Source organism: Pyrus communis, chromosome 14 (assembly GCF_041283825.1).
Source record: "Pyrus communis isolate YQ-2024b chromosome 14, ASM4128382v1, whole genome shotgun sequence".
In the NCBI taxonomy this organism is placed as follows: domain Eukaryota; kingdom Viridiplantae; phylum Streptophyta; class Magnoliopsida; order Rosales; family Rosaceae; genus Pyrus; species Pyrus communis.
This window is the reverse complement of record NC_142578.1, coordinates 26,425,423-26,445,828: the sequence shown is the minus strand read 5'-3', so window position 1 is coordinate 26,445,828 and position 20,406 is coordinate 26,425,423. Positions and strand designations below refer to the sequence as shown.

The 20,406-nt window shown below is 35.1% G+C and overlaps 1 protein-coding gene across 6 annotated transcripts; it reads right to left on the bottom strand.

The window, feature by feature from the left end:
• Positions 1-7,764: 7,764 nt before the first annotated feature.
• On the bottom strand, positions 7,765-12,061 carry LOC137713589 (glutamate dehydrogenase 1). 6 transcript variants are annotated; one of them, XM_068452906.2, is made up of 10 exons: positions 11,862-12,061; positions 10,378-10,556; positions 9,875-9,988; positions 9,537-9,758; positions 9,291-9,365; positions 9,023-9,139; positions 8,659-8,909; positions 8,455-8,530; positions 8,262-8,348; positions 7,765-8,147 (listed from the first exon to the last, which is right to left on the bottom strand). In XM_068452906.2, exons 2-10 carry the CDS (start codon positions 10,483-10,485, stop codon positions 7,962-7,964), a joined length of 1,236 nt encoding a protein of 411 aa, XP_068309007.1. In that variant the 5' UTR covers positions 10,486-10,556; positions 11,862-12,061; the 3' UTR covers positions 7,765-7,961. The 6 variants fall into 6 exon arrangements, with proteins under 6 accessions (XP_068309007.1, XP_088540918.1, XP_088540917.1 ...); XM_088684792.1 differs by having other exon boundaries at positions 10,378-10,552; XM_088684791.1 differs by having other exon boundaries at positions 10,378-10,552; positions 11,858-12,059.
• Positions 12,062-20,406: the final 8,345 nt, after the last annotated feature.

The window sequence follows — 20,406 nt, the reverse complement described above, 5'->3', positions numbered from 1 at the left end:
TCCCTCTGACCAATAATCTTGTCTGACTAATAATTGGGCAAACCAAATACCTGCGGATATTAACCACCAAATGCCCATCCCACAAGGTGAATTGGCTAGGCCACGCGGAGACCTACTACAACACAGGTGGCCCTTCTTGTTGCACACAGCATATCGACAAATAATCTTTCTCGACGAGACTAAAAAACTTAACTGTCGATTATACCACATCTTGCCCCTTTATTTTCTTACGTATAGGCCTGAAAAGCCGAATGGTTAAGAAAATAATTTTATTTTATTTTATTTTTTTATAGACGAAAATAAAAGTGGCTGAATTATAATTAGGAGGAGGCCAACGATGCTTTATTCCAAGCCGAGATCTTTTTACATCAAAATTCTCAATTTGATTTCGCTCTAGGCCGAATAAAAAATCATCTCCAAATACTTTTGACTTGACGAAATATTTTTCATTATCAGCCGCCGAATGTGTTGGACGAGTATTAAACCCCCCATGCATAGTTACTTTGTTAACTTCAACTTTTAACTCAAATAACATGGCTGAACAAGATTTCTCCATATCGGCTTTATCACCAATAATCATATTAATTGGCGTAACTTCGGCGTCTAAGACCATGTCTCGACCATATTCGCCATTGGAGAATTCTGATGAATCATTTTCTAAGTAGATTTTTGGCTCAGAGACTTGAACTTTTTCTTCTAGGCCTACCACACTTTCAGTCTCAACTGAAAAAATAGGTGGCCCAGGTTCTTCTTCGACAGTCTCGACAATTTTCTGACGCCAGATTTTGATTGTGGTTGAAGCAAAAAATTGCACCCCCGGTCTTTTGATCCAACCATTCTTCAAATGGAATTGATTTGAACCCAAGACAAAAAGGCGTTTTCTTATCGAGCCACTCATAAAATTGAGCTCTATCTTCATTTAACCATTGATCTTGTAAGCTGTGATGAATCTTTACCTTTATCATTTGAGAGAAAGATTTTTGCCTTTCTTCATGTGCTTCAAGGATCCGGTCAAGGAGTTTTTGTTGCTTCTCGACATTTTCCTTTAATAGGCGCCAAATCTCACCTTGATTGAGATCTTGATATATCATGCGAACTTTGTAGTTTTAGCACTAGATCCCACTGGGGGTGCCAAAATGTTGACCCTAAAAACTATTAAACCTACGTGTCATGCAGGCCGAGTAATCAATAAGCTAACTACGTCATTCGGTTGTGTGCGAGGCATGCCAACTCGTTGGCCATGCTCGGCCGGGGAGTAAAATGCGTTGATGTTGCGTTGAGCGCGTTGCTGACTTCTTGATCTTGTGATTGTGGCCGAGGAAGGAATACATCTCGACTTTCGGGTTCTAGAGCTTGAAGACAAGGCTGCTAGTCTTGCGAAGTTCACGGGTCGTCGGCACCGAGTTCAATCACGGTGATTATATTCGTAAGAGTATAAGCACGCCGAATCGGTACCAAACTATACGGACACAAGTACTCAAAAGAGATGTATGTCTTGATGGTGAATATGGTTTGGTCGTTAGAATGCCGAGCTCTAAAACTTACTTATAAATACCCAATCATAAAATAACTCGGCATTCAATGTGCCGAGCCTAGTAATATGTAACACCTCACTTCGCCGAGAAGGCTAATGAGATGACCTCTGCCAATAAGTATTCGAAAATCCTTCTCGACCGACTTGGATAGGTAATCAGTCGGTCGAGAAGCAATGTTGTTTATCTAAATTGAAGGTGATCCTTAATTGGCTGATTCTACGACTTCAATGTTATTTATCCAAACTGAAGGTGTCGCCGGTTGCCTTCATAGTGCTGTTTATCCAAACTGAATGTATGTCGGCGGAAAAAGAAAATAAAAATCTCAAGGTTGTTGAGAGGTTTCGCGTAGAGCGAGAGTTTGCGCATGGCAGTTTGTGTGTTGAATTGATGGGGCTCATTTGTTGCAACGCACCTTGTATTTATAGCATTCATATCTTCTGCTTGATACGGCCATATAATTTTGTAGAGTCCAACCCTAACTCGCGGAACTAAAATTGATCTGTGTCAAATGCCAAGACATATCCTTCATATTTTGTGACTTTCAAACAAATAAAGCCTAGGCTTTATCATATCATATCAGAAACCTAGCCCACCTAGGCTTCTTATCTCATCAAAAACTCCATCAAAGGCCTTTAAACTCATCTTATAACTTCCATCACCATGCAAACAGGGCCTAGCCTACCTAGGCTTCTTATCTCATCATTATCCAAGACCATCAAATCTTAGACTTATCACATCACCACCAAAAGCCATGCCTATCCTGATCAAAATGAATTTGAAATTCATTTTTAGCTTCCAAGTGTCTTCAGACATCCCAAATCAATTCGAACTGTACTACTTGCTTGGGATATAATTCGCATCCTATTTATCTGGTTTAGGAAGATGCAGATAATTCATATTAAAAAATAATTATTATGATAAAAACCATAATATTTTCCTTTAACAATAACAAAATTATCTTCACTTTTCTATCTGACAGTTGGGAGCTATGCTCACTCAACGGTCTTGATTGCACGGGCTGATGGTGTATATTTGGGTCCAAACAGCACTGTAAGACTAAACTTATCAAAACATAAGTTAAGAGATTAAGCTCATGAATCACAAATTTATACGATTATTGAAATCACAATTCAATAAATGCAATAACAACGAGTATTGAAATCACAATTCAATAAACGCAATAACAAACTAACCTGTAGAAGCAGTAAAAGAAAAGCCAAAGCAGACTTCTAAATAATGCACCTTCTCCTCTCTTGCAAAACCAATAGTACTCAAACTAACAATAGGTCTTGGTTCAATATTGAGAGTACATTTGGTGACATTTAGGCATAAAAAATGTGGGTGCTTTGGTTTAATTTGCTTTGCTTTGGATATGGTATCGTGTTAATTTGTGATTTAGGCATCAAAAATGGGATTTTGTTTCCTAAAGAGAAAAGATGGGGGTGATGATTGTTTCCCAAATGATCAGAGCTGAAATAACTCAGCCGATTATATTGTGTTAACAGGGACACCAAGCCACATCGATACAAATACGTACAAATTATCAAGAATTAGTACTTATTCTAATTACAGTGAAAATATGTACAAATTATCAAGAATTAGTATAGGTTTAGACATCGATAGAAATACAACAAGAATGAAAGTAAAGAAAATTTTGAATGTAATGAATGATAACTTAGTGTGTCTGAATGCATGATGCACATATTGTAAGGTAATGCCTTTCGTTGTTATTTGGTTGCATTTGTCTGCGGTTGCTTTTGCAGCTCCTTGCCGATTAATTTATATAGTTTTAGGTGACGATCACTTTTTATATTCATATTTAGTATTTCATGGTTTATAGATGTGGTTTGATTTTGATTGCTGGACGAGGAAATCAAGCATGTCTATGACTTGATTTTGGTTGTTTTAAAATATATGCTAGCGTGCCTGTTTATGTAGTTATATGTCTGTTTTTTGTTTTAACAAAGTTATTTTCTTTGTCCGTATTTGTTTCTCCTCACTTTGTCGCTGCATCTGTGTACTTTGTTTGTTTACGTGGCTTGCACTGTTTGTTTGCCGCTGGTTTTGGTTTGGTCATTGGCAAAAAAGCCTCTACATCCATCTATGTCTTGATGTCATTGGCAAAAAAGCCTCTACATCCATCCATCTATGTCTTGATGTATGCGGGAAACTCCTGTCTTGATCTATGTTGGGTTTATGCATGTTTTTTCAGTGATTTTGATGCTGTCAAACTTATCTTAATGTATCACTTCTGACATTTTATTCTGCTTCCTCTGGTAATTGTACTTAATTAATAGAATTTTAGATGTTTTCATTTTCGGTTCATTTAGTTAATCAAGGTATTAATCTTCTGCAGATTACGACATCATTTTGTTGTTCATCTGGTTTTTTTTCCCTATTTATAACATGTCATGATCAGTGGCTCCCAAGCTTAATTGAAAGGGATTGGCATTTTAATTAGCTAGGATCTAATTTGAAAATTACGTTTTATACACCAGTATTCCAAATATATTGCAATTTATTTCATTTCTGTTCGTTTTTTTGTTAGGCAAGCGAACACCGATGTACAAAGGTGATTACTCGAGTGCCAGAATATACCAGGCATTTTCTTAGGCAACTTGAAATTATGCAGGTAAATGCAAAGTTCAATGCCTTTATACAGCGTATTCTCAACTTTTAATGCATTTTCAATCTGCTCTTTAATTTGTTTTAATTAGGCTCGTGAAGTTTGATTACACTCTTCATTTTCAATTGTACCAATTAGGTTCATAAAGTGGTTCAAAGAGCTCCAAGAGCTTTGTTCACCCATTTTATACTTTTCATGTAAAACTTCTTTCAAAAAGCTAAAACATCTTTCATTGTAAATCAATTAACCATAGGTAACAATCTTTTATCCCTTCTTTTGTTTTTTTGCTGCATTGTTTAAGTGGTGAATTGCGTGGAAAATGGGGGAGGGGTACAATTTATTTAATTTGAGCAAAATAGTAGCATTTAAGCTTAGTTGGTTAGTGAGGATTAGAGTCAATAAGGCGTCCTCTGTCTATATCTGAAATCTGAAATCATTGAATGATGAATGAGGTTGTAATGAGAGAAATTGAGAAAGTCAAGAAAAGACGATAGATGAAGCTACAAATATACGACAAACAATAATAATAGATAAATTCATCTACGTTGGTTTATTAAACTTCGTCAAGCAGGCCCTTTGCCTTAGTTGGGATTTCGTTTGGTACTTTCATACTAATTTCCATTGTTTATAATAGTTAACCAACTAAAAGTGCTTTCTTTTGATTATTTTCCAATATGTTTTAGCTAGTTGACAATCCTAACAGATTTACTTAGGCACCCATCAAATTGTGTATTATTTATACATGTACCTAAGATATAATGCTAGATATATTTTTATAGTTGTCTCATATTATATAAAAAAATTATAAGTACTCTCTCTACATGAAAACTATCCATTTCATCATGCATTTTTTAGTTAAGCTACTATGTTTTTGTAATTGTTTTGACCGAGGAGGAGGAACAGAGGCTAAAGTACCTCCAATTTGTTCAAGAGGAACCTCATGCCGTAGTTTGCTTCACAAACCTTTACGGTTAGCTTCTATACAGTATGTTGTATGTTTGGGGATATCTCTACATCTTAATTTCTGCTCTCAGGTTGCTAAAAGTTTGTAATTTTACTTGCTACTTGATTATAAAAATGTAAAACAAAATCTGTACGTGATTTACAAAATTTTAGACGTTTTTCCAGTGTAAGGCATATGTTGCACATGCATGAAAACAGTGCAAGTTGATTTGGTTTTGGACACTAAACTTTTGAGTTTTACAACCCTTGCAAGGGGATTGTGACTTGAACAAATTTAGTGTTAAGGGGATACAGTTTGGTTCTCTTTAATACATAATATAACAAAGGCCTAGAAATTTTCCTTCAAGGAATATGCAAATTTTTTTTGCGCATCTTGGCCTGCAGTGTGTATGAAGGGGCATTAATGTGTGTTATTTGCATTGGTGCATTTGAGGGTGTGATTCCGTTCTTACCGCCTTTTTAGTGCATCTTTTTGTGCATGCCTGTTGTGATTAATACATTCAATATTCGCAACGAAGCGCATACACATTTTCTAGTATGCTTTCATAAAAAGATCTTTCATCTTCCATTTTATTTAATTTCCTCCAATACCTCGCCCACTATCAAAAGGTAGATATTTTGAAATCTTTAGTGGACGAATGGTTTGAATTCAATATACCATTAGGTTGGCTCACCACACCATTAAATAGAACTCTGAAAAGAGTTGAAATCAATAACATAATTGTGATTTTGGTGAGTTCTTTTTTTCATGACTAAAGCGTTTGACGGAAGAAAAAAAAAAGTGAATACTTTTTGGTCAAAAGGAAATTTGCTGTTAGTGCTCTCCAAAGTTGTGAGAAATTTCTATATAGGAAATCAAGCACATTTTTTTTAGTCTCTCAATCTTCTGTTATAATGTCCGTTATTTTCGTTTAATTTATTTAATTTATTGTTAGAAATAAAAAGAGATGTGTGAAATTCATTTCTTTTATAAAATACCCTTCTTCATAGGAGTAACTTGCATTAAACGAATTCATTGTCACTGCAATATCTCAATCCAATAATATAATGTCATGCTTTTAACATTTTAAATGATTAATGTGAATTACTTAAACAAGTAAACAACAACCACAAAGTGTACTCTTATTTACAGGCTTTGCCATTGTTTTCCCTGACAACACCAATCCCTCTCCCCTCCACCGCATACGCGGCTACGCCTCTTGCTAACAATCCCTCACTTCTTTGACCGTAAGGCCTCGTTTGATAAGGAGGACTAAATGGGATATGACAATTCACTACAATGAATATATTTTAAAGGAAAAAATGGATGAAAACCTCTATATTTTGTTCAAGTTGAAAGTTACTCATGAATAAAAGATATACTATTAGTTCCCATAAAAATGGTTTAAAAGAGAGAATTTTTCTTCAATTGGACAAAATAAAGAAGTTGTCATTCATTTCTTTCTTTAAAGTATCTTCAAATGAGGCCTGAAAATGTCGTTTGTTCGTAATTAGGGCCTTAATATTCACCCATTTCATGGAAATGAAATCTACTGCTTAATTGTTCCTTAGCAAATACTTTTGTTCCTTATATATATAAAGAAGCCAAGACAATAATTCTCTCAAACAATCAGAACACAAGTACAAAGAAAAGGCCTTCTTAACTTTTAATTCATCGACTCTTTTCTTTGTCAAGGGATTTTCCAACCCTTGGACCATAAACCTTTCATCCCATACCAATCTCAATCTCAATCTTAGAGCAATCCGATGGCATTTCACACTTGATCAATATAGTTTTATTTGCTCATGTATTTACTTGATTGTAAGTTTCCAGTCCAGTTTATACATATTTCTTTTTGTGCAAGCTGTGTTTTCTTCGTTTATCTCCAAGCATTTCAATTGAATATAACCACTTTATATTCAATTCATATTCCAACAATTTTGTCATTTTTATAATATCTGCATGAGAAAAGTCACAAAGCAAAGAAAGAACCTAAACTTGAGTCTCTCTCAATCAATGACACAATCTTTTGGTTAGAAGTTAAATAGCGGAATTTCCATCACACATATCGTCTATTAGTGGAAACTAGTAGTGGCACGCTCGCTATCTTGAAATCCATGTTTATATAAATTTCCGGCCTACATGCAAGGCATATGCATGTGCAATTTATTTGTAGGCAATGTTCTAAAAAACGGCCTAGGCCTTGGGCGGTGGTGAGCCGAGGCGTTTTCTTGCAAATCGGTAGGAAAAATTGGATGGGTTCTAGGCGGCTTTTTTTATTTATTTTTATTTTTATTTTTTATTAATGAAATTGAAAAAAAAAAAAAATCCTATCTAAGTCTAAGTGGTTTAAAATTGTGAACTTGTTGTACATGTGTCATCCTACAATACTCTTCACTATGGTTATATGACATATATGCTTAATGTGTTTTTTAATTTTGGACTTGTTGGATACTCTTTTTGCATTTTATCATTCTTTTATTATCTTAATTTATCCATGTATTTCATACAAGTATAATTTTTTGTAAGTGTCAATATGCACTTATTTACAAGATATACAAAAAATTTACCCAAATCCGCCCGGACCGCCTAGGCGCTAGGCGGCAGCCCGCTGTCCAACTAGCACCTAGTGTTTTTTAGAACCTTGTTTGTAGGTGAAATTTATTTGTCGAACAAATACATATCTCATGATAAAGGTTCGAAGGGAAACATATTCATGCAACACAGAAATACTACGAAACTAGTTGTGCTGAAGTTATTTCCATGCATCGTACGTACGGTAGCAAAATACCAAATCAGTAAAAACGAAATGGAGTCTCATGAGAGAGCCATCATCTTTATTCAAAGTGTCTCAGGCTCAGGCTTCCCACCCTCTGAGGACAGTCGCCCTTGCAACGCGGTTAACTCCGAGCGTGAAGGCTCCCATCCGGAGATCGCAGTTATGGGTTTTGCACATCTCCTTCACACCTTTGAAGCCTTTGGTCATGTAAGTCCTGAGCTCATTGTTCACCTTCTCTTCATCCCACAAGAATCCTTGAATGTTCTGCAATTTATGCACCACCAATTTAGTAGCATGAGATTAAAATAATAAACGTGGCTATTGTATTGTAAAGTTAAAATGTATTGACAATATGTATGTGGTGTATATGATATATACCTGCACCCACTCAAGGTAACTAACAGTAACTCCTCCAGAGTTTGCATATATATCAGGAAGAATTACAACACCTTTCTTTGACAGGATCTGCAAAATAGAGGAAAGAATGTTCATTTTAACTAATTAAACATTACTGGTGTTTTAATTGTCCCCTTTCTAAATCTAATTGTCAAGCAATTAACGAAGCACCAACCTCATCAGCCTCAGGGTCAGTAGGATGATTAGCCGCTTCGATTATAAATTTAGCTTTTATGTCATTTGCGTTTTCCCTACATTCAAAAACAACAGTTGGATCATCATGGCTAGCCATATTAATTTCAGGATTTTCATTATGTTTCGAAAATCTTGATGTAGTTTTTGTACTGCTTATTAGAAATTAGAATTATGTAGTACGTACTTGTTGATGACACCTCCGAGGGCTGCTGGAATGAGAATGTCACAATCTTCAACCAAGATTGAGCTGGGTTCTATTGGATCCCCACCATGGAAGCCCTTGACTCCCCTGTTGTCTTTGACATGCTTGAGCAGGCTTGGAATGTCAAGTCCTTCGCTGTTCTTTAGGGCTCCAGTGATGTCACTCACTGCAACTATTTTGCCACCACCCTCATGGATTAGCTGGGCCGCCCACGAGCCTACATTCCCAAAACCCTGAAATCGATTTAGTTTAGCTTAGACAACAAGTTAAATCAATTGAAATCTAATCCAGGCTCAAGTCTCAGACTCTCAACCATATAAACTTTTTGTGTTCGGTAAAAGTCCACCTGTATAACAAACTGTTGTCCGGAGATGCTCTTTCCATACTCATTGAGTAATGCCTCTGTTGCAAAAAGTACTCCTCTTCCCGTTGCTGCATCTCTTCCTAGTGATCCACCAAGATCCTGATTAAAAAAAAAAAATTACAGAATGTTACGCAATAAAAACAAACAAAATTTGTAGCACAGGTATGAACTATTGCAAGACAAGACTGCCATGAATCGAATAAAGGAGGACAATTTAACTGAAGTAACTTTTTTATTATGATTTACTTACAATAGGCTTTCCAGTCACTACTGCAGGTGAGTAGCCATGAAACTTTGAGTACTCATCTAGTATCCACGCCATGGTCTGTTTAAACCAAAAAAAAAAAAAAAAAGGGAAAAAGATTGAGAGAAAAAAATGCTAAAATTCAGTCCAAAGTTTAGAAGACATTCAAGCTGATCAACTTGATTAATTAGCAGCTTCAGCTAGTGATCAAATCTCATGTAAAGAATTAATGAAAAATGTGCCATGCTCAACCTGTGGACCTGTCCCCATATCTGGTGCTGGAACATCGGTGTGGATTCCGATAAGATCGTGTATCTTTTGTGTGAATACTCTGGTAAGTCGTTCTAGTTCAGAAATACTCAACTTCCCTGGATCACATCCTATACCCCCTTTGGCACCACCATACGGGATGTTGGCTACCGCGGTCTTCCATGTCATGAGCTGTGCTAAAGCATTCACCTCATCTGGATCAACCTACATTTTCCGTAGATGGATCCATAACAGTTAGAGACACTTTTATGGCAACGAGTCTTGATACATGACAACCATTTGCATTTGTCGAAGTGAAACGTAACAAAGGATGCATATACCTCTGGGTGATATCTGATTCCTCCCTTCATAGGGCCTCTAGCATTGTCATGTTGAACCCTGAAGCCAACGAATGAAGCCAAACTGCCATCGTCTTTTGGTATAGTACATTCAACCTGCACCGAAATATATAGTTCCAAAATCAATGAAAAGAGAAAACTCAAACTCTGTAAATAATCTTCTATATCCTCAAATTGTATCCTAGAATTAAAAATGCAGTTACACATGTGAAATATCTTCTGAAAATGCTGCAATTGAAACTGAAATATTCATGGCTAAAGCGTAAATGAAAATAGACGAACAGTTGGGAAATTTCTTTTAGTTTGATAAGAAATTTGGTGACAAGTTTGAGTCAACTATGTATTAAGGTTTAAACAAAAACAATCCATGAATGTTCTTGATGTTTCCCTGGATGTAAGAAAAATAACCACTTTAATTTTAGAGTGAAATCTACTAATAATTAAGACCAAGGGGTATACAGAAGGGAGATTATATGCATAATTACCTTGATTTCCCTAAATGGTATCAGTAAACTTTTCTCAAGCTTGGAGTCCAATCCCAAAAGCCGAGCAGCCAACTTAAAATTTCTGTTGGTTGCCACTAATGCATTCATCTTTGTTCCTTCTTCAACTGTCTGTCTCAGAAGCTAAAAGCTCAGCTATTTCAATCCGCTTCTCTAGCTAGCTATTATTAAGAATTATACGTCAATTTGCACTCTATAACAATTTTTCAAAGTAAATGACCATTAATGATAACATTTCAGTAACTTCAACCCCAGTCTGCATATTATATTATGTATAAAACAAACTTACCAAAAAAATAAAAATTGTGCCAGTACTTGCTGACGATTTGCTCTTACGAACATAGAACTGGTTCTCCAAACACACTCTGATTATTACAACATTTTATATATGTGTTGATTTCGGTGAAGAATTGTTTTGAAGTTCATGAAACTTAGCCAAGTAGTTATATTTTTCTGAAGAGATTAAAGTAATTGATTATTAAGGTTACTATTTTCACAGTTTCAACGATTTACAGTACATAATTAACTTTAAGTTTCTCACACTCATAATACTTGATTATGATCAATTGCACTAGGTATCTATAATTAAACAGCAGCACTAGTACAGTAAAGTGTCTAACCCACATTTGTCTTCACCTTTTTTGCCAATCTCCCGTATTCTAATTAAGCAACATCAATCATGCATTTATAACATATTGGCAATTATGTGCACGCCACGACACAATGCACAAGTACAAGTACAATATCTTTTCATTTTCCAAAAGTAAATAGTGACAAATCAAACAAAACAATGTGATAGACAAATTCATGTGGTGTAGACGACCTACCTGCGAATGTTTGCATATTGGAAAGTAAGTGCCTTACTGATAATCACCTAAAAAGCATGATTCCATGCTCAGAAACTTCGAAGATCACTTTTATCTCCAAAGAAAAGAAAGAACACAAAGGAAAGATGAAAGAAATGGTTCTGAGATTTGCGGAAACAGAAGGATCAACAAGCCATATAACAGCAAGGTCACCCTTCAGCTTTTCAAGTGTGCAGTTCAACCAAACTTTATACCTAGATATTTCTTCGTATATAATAAATAAATACTAGGTACGTATTCAGGACATGTGAATTAGCTTCTTAACACGTAATTCTCTAGCATGTGAATTAGCTTCAGTGTTTTCCTTTTCAACTTTTATTTTCCATTTCCATTTTCTTTGTTCAAGAAAAGGTGCATGTCCCTTTTTTTATACGTCGACTCATTTGTTACGTGCTTGCAAGAAATATTACCCTTAAGCAAATTCAGTACGAAATTGGTATTGATGATGATAAAATCACGAGGGTTCCAAAACCAATACAGATCAACAGCCAAAGAATTGTAGTGGACTTTAGAGAGACAAGGAAGAATATATGTGTATGTGTAGATATATATACATATAGACACTGACTAATTGAGAGAGAGAGAGGGAGAGAGACCAACAGGAGGAACCCGAAATGCAGCGGCAGCCAACACTGATCAATCGAGCTTATATGTTGTAGTTAAATGACTACTGAGAGAGTTGAATTTGAAGTGTGGATATAAATATATATAGATGTCGATAATGCATATATGAGTAAAACCGAGGGAATTGCGGCAAAAGTAGAATCCAATTCTCTAGCTATTGCTACTATGGAATTCTTGAGAGTTGAGACTTATGTGCGCACATATATATATATATATATATATATATATATATATATATATATATATATAGAGACACACACACACACGTGTGTGTGTAATTGTATATACAAAGAAGATAGTCATATCATTCTGAAAAGTGTAAGAGCTCGTTTGGAATTGTTTTTTGTGAAATTAATTTTGGGTTCCAAAAACACTTTAAATGCTTTTTGGAAGAAGCACCTTAAATGCTTTGTGGAATAAGCACTTTAAATGCTTTATGGAATAAGCACTAGATATGTACTACTTGAAGGAAACACGAGATATGTACTTTTTGAAGGAAGCACTTAAATGCTTTTCCAAGGCACTTGGATTTTACTAAGGATTAATTTCAAAAATATTGTCACTAAAAATGTCACATCCCGGCCTTCCTCCTTGAAGATATTGTCCGCTTTGGCATTCCCTCTGGACTATGTCGCAGCAGAGCTACCGCACGGTTTTGTTCTTGTGGCCGAGTGTTAGTCCGCAGACCACATCTCCCACCACAAAAGGCCTCTTCAAAGTTGAAGCACCAGGCATGGACATATAAGGCCCAAAGACCACACCCTCACGGGCGATGTGGGATACTACAAAAAACGCTTTCAATCATTTTAAAAGTACCTCCAAACGAGTTTTAAAGTGATGATGATGATGATTAATTCCATCTCACATGACAGGAATACGAATATATACGATACTCCTACCCCTGTGGGATTTTGTACCACTTAGATTCCCACACACGATCACACTTGACACTGCCACCTTCCCATTCATATCCACACATTATTCTTAAATATTCAGTATTACTCTAAGCGGGGTATAAAACAATGATGTGTGCATGAGGGGAGAGAGAGAGAGAGATGAGAAGTGAAATTACAGGAGGCAAAGGGCGCATGCATATGCATCTATATATACGTGAAACTGAAAACTTGTTACAGGATGTTTTAGTTGGACTACTAATTAATTAAAAGCTCCCAAATTGACGAGCAATTAATTAGTGGCCCTTCGTAGTATTGCCCTCAGTCTGGTTCCGCACATGGTAGTGTTTGTAGTGCTCGGGTTTGAGACCGCCTAAAGAGATGCTAAAGAGACGCCTCTTAATTTGTGGGTGACTAGTGAAAACTGTTAGAGGATGAATTTCATATTAATTCCAACGGCCACACGTGTTCAATCTTATGTAAGGGGTATGTTGAAAATGAATCTCATGTTAGTGGGTGCAACGATTTTACATGTGCTTATGAGTCATTGGGCTACTTCCCTTATTGCCAATTAGTTTTATAGTGGAAGCCAAATTTTTTCTTTTTCATATTACTAGAGTAGGTTGTCCAACATGCGAAGCCCAATGGCCACACGTGCTCCACCTCATGTGAGATGACATATTGAGAATGAATCCCACATTAATGGGGGAAGGGACTTTACATGTACTTATAAGTAATTGGACTATTCCGTTTATTGCCAATTAATTTTACGGTGAAACCCTAACTTTTTTTAAAATCATTTAAGCATGTTGATGTGGTCGCATTACATATTAATAGCAACATTATACGTGTTATATATAACTTGTGTAGGTTCAACATGCATACAACATTGCCACTCAGTACTACGGTCGGGTGATATTTCTCTTTACTTTTAAGTGAGAGGTTTTAGGTTTAAATCTCGTGGATGACGAATTTGATACCAAATTAGATTGCCCATTATGTGGTTTAACCGAACTCCTTATCTTCTTAATGTAAAATATATCATTGTACTAAAAAAGAAACATGCACATACCATTATTGGTATGCTACGTGGTGAGAGTGAGAGAGATTGATTTTCTTAAATCTTTGATTTTTCAGGTAATGTCAGCTGAAAGATACAAAACAAGGCAAGTTTCAAGCAATAAAGGAAACCATGATGCACATTATTCAAATCACGACAATTTAATGATCAAAAGAATCCCCTTCAAGTTGTTGGTCTAACCAATCAATTTCTTTTAGTTAACAATGACCTTATGTAACTTTATTAATAATACTAACAATTTATTTCGACAAACAAAATTAAGACATATAATTATCAATGTTTTCAAGTATCAAATAGAGGTGAAGCTTACATAAAAATGTGCATCGTACCATTATATATAGATCCGCCTATATTAAAAAATATGTCAACAAAGATATGATAATGTTGAGTGTCTAAATAAATTCACATTCATCATAATTTAGGTTAAAGTCATACAAGAGAAAAGAAATTTAATTGATCGACGTCTCATGGTGATGTTTGCTCGAATTTACGCCACGTTAACTGATTCCGCACCGTGGCATGGATTGGAGTTTCCCTTTGATTGAAATGTCTTCATCCCATATCATCAAGCAATGTCCGTCGTTATGTACTTAATCCCAACCTCTTCCTTTTCCTCCTATATCCAAAGAAAAGTGTTATTTACACACTCATTTTTGTCTTTTACACACTCATTTTTGTCTTGCACACATTCTTGGTAATTTTTGTCTATTGATCTTCTTCAATTCATTTGATCTGATGATCGAAAATTGAGAGGAGTGTATGAAAAGTAAACATATATGGGTGTGTAGATAACACTATCCTGCTCAAATTAGGGTTCATTACCCGCATGCATGCATGCAAGATACATCTTCCCAAAATTTCCTTTCATGTATTTCTCCATGATTCATGTGGTGACGAATGAAACCCGATCGAATGGTTAATGTCGTACACGAACATGTAGCGATTGATGGATTTTATTGGCTTCACCTATCATACTGGCACGTACCTTTATGATATAGGATGTAAATATCATAAACATCAAGTTTTTAACTATCTAGAGAGCGTAGATGGACTAGTATGCTGCTTATGGAAATAGAGATTGATGTTTCATACACATGACATGACGACAGATTAGGTTGAACGAGTTGGTATTTGACCTTATTTCATGCATGCACATGGCGTGAAATGGACATGTCTTGAAATTAATAAGAAAAATAAAAGGGGGAACACATTTTTATAATTTATTTTTAAATAATTGATATTATCTACATTAAGGGGTAGAGTAGTGAACTAAACTTCACAATGAGCTAGTCATAATTTGATTCAAATTCGCCTTTGGTTGCAAGAATCAAATCTACGACCTCTTACTTATAATGCGAAGAAGAATATTAATAGACTGTAGTACAAAAGCTTTCACAATAAATTTAACCCATAGATTAAGAACATAATAGAATCTTCAAAGGCTTTTTTTTGATACAAAATTAAATCTTTGGAGTTCAATCCATATATACTTGAAACTTTGGGACACACATTCAAATATATGTATGCAATTTTTTTTCAACAACACAACAAACTTTCGTAAATGAGATTTGAGTGTAGAATCTCTGTTAACAAGGTAGAGATATAGGCCACAAGGCTGAATATAATCATTGGCCAAAAGTTACTATACCAGATATTTGAATAGCTAAACTTCCGTTACTTCGAAATAGAATCTTGTTTTTCTCCTTTTATTTGTATATTTCAAAATGAACGGTGCTAGATGTGTTAATAATTATTTCAAAAAGTGAAGAAAAATAAAGTACTTGTTAAGGTTTTTTGTCGATTCTTTTCCTATGTTGAGTGGCTATTTTTTATTAATAGTCAATTAGCTTTAGAGTGAAATTTCAACTTTCATCATATGTATGTATTATTATTACAATATATTAACTCATATGTTGAGCCCAAATAGCTAAGGTATGTGCTCTCACGTCACCCAAATACGTGTGACTTTCTATTTTAAAATCCTAAATAAAAACAAAACAAAATGTTCGAACTAGGAAGACTAGACTAATTGCACTTAGTCGTTTGATTGATAATATAGATTAAAAGGGCATCAAAATGTTTGATTGTATGAGAAAGATTAGGTTTACCGCTAAGCTTACATGACACACCCTACGTTCCACAGGTCGGTCACAAATAACAAATGATTTGTATATAACTAGTTAGAGCTAAATATGACTCCTATTTAGATATAATTATATATATATAAGATAGTTTACTTAAACTAGAGAGTTTTAACGAAACACTTTTGGCATTGTTCATTTTTAATGAAAAAACATATTTTTACCCTTCTCTGGTACTATTCACTACACTTTTATTTGTCATTTTTTTTATTAAAACTAAAGTTTTTTTAGATTTTTCTTTAATTTTCCTAACCAAAAATTGTAAGGAGCGAATTCTACTCGATTGTGTGCATAACCCGTGTTCTAAAAAACAGCCTAGGTAGCGCCTAGCGGCGGTAACTCGAGGCGTTTTCTTGCAAATTGGTTGGAAAAATCAGCTGCGGGCTAGGCAGTTTTTTTTTTTTTTTTTTTTTTTTTTTTTTTGAAATTAAAAAAAAAATCCTATGTACATTACTATATTTCCTTATTTTCCTCCTATTTTGCATTTTATGTGGTTTTAAATTGTGAACTTATTGTACATGTGTCATCCTACAATACTCCTCACTATGGTTATATGGCATATATGCTTAATGTGTTTTTAAATTTTGGACTTGTTGGATACTCTTTTTGCATTTTATCATTCTTTTATTATCTTATCCATGGATTTCATACAAGTATAATTTTTTGTAAGTGTCAATATGCACTTATTTACAAGATATACAAGAAATTTACCTAAATCCGCCTAGGCTGCCTAGGCGCTAGGTGCCAGCCTGCTGCCCGACTAGCGCCTAATGTTTTTTAGAACCTTGTGCATAACAAGGAGCACATCCGTTCTAACAAATGCGACTACTCCCACGACTGACCTAGGCAGAATTTAAACTTGAGACTTTATGCTAACCAAATTATAATTTTGTTGGGTTTTTTCCGCTCTTATTTCGATCCCCTCTTGATTGTCATAGATTATTAGTATGGATATCTCATTTCATTACAGAATTAACAAAGAAAAAGAGTATTTATTTATTTTTATTTTTTTGAACAAATGATATTATCTACAATTAGGGGAGGAGAGTGAGCTTAGCCTTACAATAAGCTAGCAATAATGTGGTTCAAATTCGCCCTTGGTGAGAATCAAACCTAAGATCTCTCACTTATAAGTGAATAAGAATACCATTAGACTGTAGTCTTATTTTGTTCTTAATATATTATGGACAAGTCAAAAAGCTAAAGTGGTTGTTGTTATACTGGGGTATAATAGAGCATTAGGATGAGGGGAATGAAGTGCTTTTGTTTTTGCTTACAAAGAAGGCATGAAATTAAGTGAAGCCAATAGAATGGAGGCCGAGGGTCAAAAGGTTGGATTCCATCATTCCACTACGTAACGTAATACGCCAAAGAGATAAAAACAAGACACAAAAGAAGCATTGCATTACCATTCCCACTAAGCCCTGTAACCCTACCTGGCTTTATCTCTACATCCAAAGAAGCTTGCTGCTTACGTAAATTCTGTGTAGTGGAGCCTGTGCATTTATTCGTAATTAGTTCTATCATGCGCATAAAAAGTGATCACTCTCCGATGTTACGGATAAATTAGAATTTCGTTCTTATAAATTGTCAGAAAATGACTTCTACATTTTTTTTTTCTTGGTAATGTCAAAAATACGTATACAATGTGAATAGAAAATATATAGCAAAAGAAAATACAGATTGATTGGTGTTTAATTCCCATGATCATTTGGGGTCAAAATTAGGGAATTTGTTCCCCATTTCACTTGTGATTTACTAAGTCAGAACCTATTTATATACAACAAAGTTGATCGAATAAAACCCCAACTCTTGCACTTGTTGGCCAAATAAGTGTTTCTCTTTTTATCTTTAAATTTTTGAATTTGCGAATGAAACCGAAAAAGTTAATAAGAAAATTACAAAATAACCTTAAAAGAGTAATTTGATAAGAAAGCTAAAGAAGTACGTAAGGATTAGAGACGAGAATTGACATAATTAATGGTTCGGATTCACAATTTAACTATAACAACTTTCTGATAAGAAAACATCACATAGTTAGACATTTATCTACTAACTACTAATGAATGGATGGTAGATATAGAATGGGGCCAAAATATTGGTGACGATCATGGAAATTATGGAATCACTAGTGATAAAGAATCTTTGATGGAAATCAATATCAGAGTTTACCACCCGCACAGGAGGATATAGATTCCATCCATTTGGAGTAGCACTTAAGATTCTTTTTACTAATCAACAAGTGACGTCGTCCTTTACACTGACGGAGACCCGACCGGCTTAATCATTCAAAAGTTAAAGAACAAAATATTCAATGCAAATGAGATTGATCATCTACTTAACGTAGTTATTCATCAGCTTATCCCATGAATCAAATATTAATGGGTATTCGGATTCCTTGGCAGTTGTATGAAGTCCTTCATATGTACTATATGTATTATTTGGGAATATTTTTGCTCATTACTTTTAAGTGATGGTAATACTCATCATTCTATTTATCAATGTTATATGATATAAATTACAAACTATATATAGTGGATAGACACACAAATTTAAACTCATTGAATCGTGATAAATAGAATGATGAGCAAAAATGCACATGTATTACTTAGCATGGTGGTAGACCTAACTACTCAATCATATGGATGACGTGGTACGCCTAAGCGTGTGTAGAACTTTTAACATGCTATCCACTCAAACAAACGAGTCACTTAGTACTACAGTCTAGTAATATTTCTTTTCACATGTAAGTGAGATGGCTTAGGTTTGATTCTCATCAAAGGTGAATTTGAACTACATTTATTGTTAGCCCATTATGAGGCTTTGCCCACCCCCTTCTCCTTCATATAGATAATATTGTTTGTTAAAAAAAAAGGAAAATTTTTCTCTAATGCACGTCTTAAATACACATATCAATAGTAGCCATAAGATTACAATTGACGGACAAGATGAAAACTTTGCTTTAAAATATAACTGGGTCTAAGAAACCTGAAATTGAAACCGTACATAGTTCTGCAGTGCCGGATGCACAGAGGGTGGTCCTAGGGACATCCGTAGTTCGAGAAATATACATGTGTAGAGCTTCTAAGGACCCTCAAATGTTTGGTAGGTCATTTTTGTGCCTACCAAGTGTTTAACGAAATGCCTCTCGCAGGTTGCATCGATAACACTTGACAAATTCTCTCAATAGCACTCATCAAATTACTTCGACATATATGTCAATATAATGTTGACATGTGCGCAACTTGGTTTGAATGACAACGACAAATCTACCAAGTGTTCGACGAAATGCCTCACGGAATAAACTGAATTGTTTTTACACGCTTCGCACTTTGTTTCTATCTAAAAAACTTAGACGTTTAACATGGGGACCCCCTAAGATTCAAATCCTGGATCTATCACTATTGTCATTGTCTTATGTCATTTCTTAATCTATCAATTCCCTTAGACACCTCTCTCCCCTCAACCGAGTAAACCTCCATTGCGATGGGCCACCCTTCCGCCACCAGAGGCCGCACTTCTCTCTCCACACTAATGGTTTTGCTCTAACTCAAATTCCTAGAAACCACACAATATGTGACCAATTCCTACCCCTCACACTCTTCCTAAAAGGGTCTTTTGTTGTGGATTATTTTGTATCCGATACTTTATCAAATACAATACTTGTCGGATGTTGTCAAATGCGTATCATGATCAACATATACAATTTTAATTTGATGGATATACGTATCTAACATTTAATAACTAAAATGAGAAAATATTTGGGCTTTTTAGGTTTTAAATCTTTTTCATTGTTTTATGTTTTTAAACTAATTTTTATTACTAAAGTATTGGACCTAAAACCGTACTTGTAATGAAAATGAAAAAAAATACAGCTTAGAAAACCCTTAACTTGGACCTGGGTAGCCATAACCCAGTGGACTTCACCGATGCCACTTGTCTTTTAAGTGGGCAGGTTAGACCCATTCAGTTAATAGATGGGTATGATGAATTATGGACCATTATTTGTCATTTAGTTAATGGGCATGGGTAGTCCAAACCCAACTTTTTTGCCCAACGACCATCAATGCATGGTAACAATGAATCGCTGGCTGTGGCATTGATAAATAATAAACCAGGTCAAAATCAGATTAACTTTAGCGGGCTGGACTTGTCGACCTTACATAGTAGTGGATTGCACACCTCTTAAGTCTTATCTCTATGTCCGGGATGGCATGGATACATACAAACATTCAAGTAATATATATCAATATATATATATATATATATGTATGTATGTATGTATGTATGTATGTATGTATGTATAACTGTTGACCAAGAATAGGAGGAGCAGTAGCTAACCTACCCACCATTGACAACTCGATATCTTTTGAACTGTACAATTCAACGTACCAAGTCAGAAATAA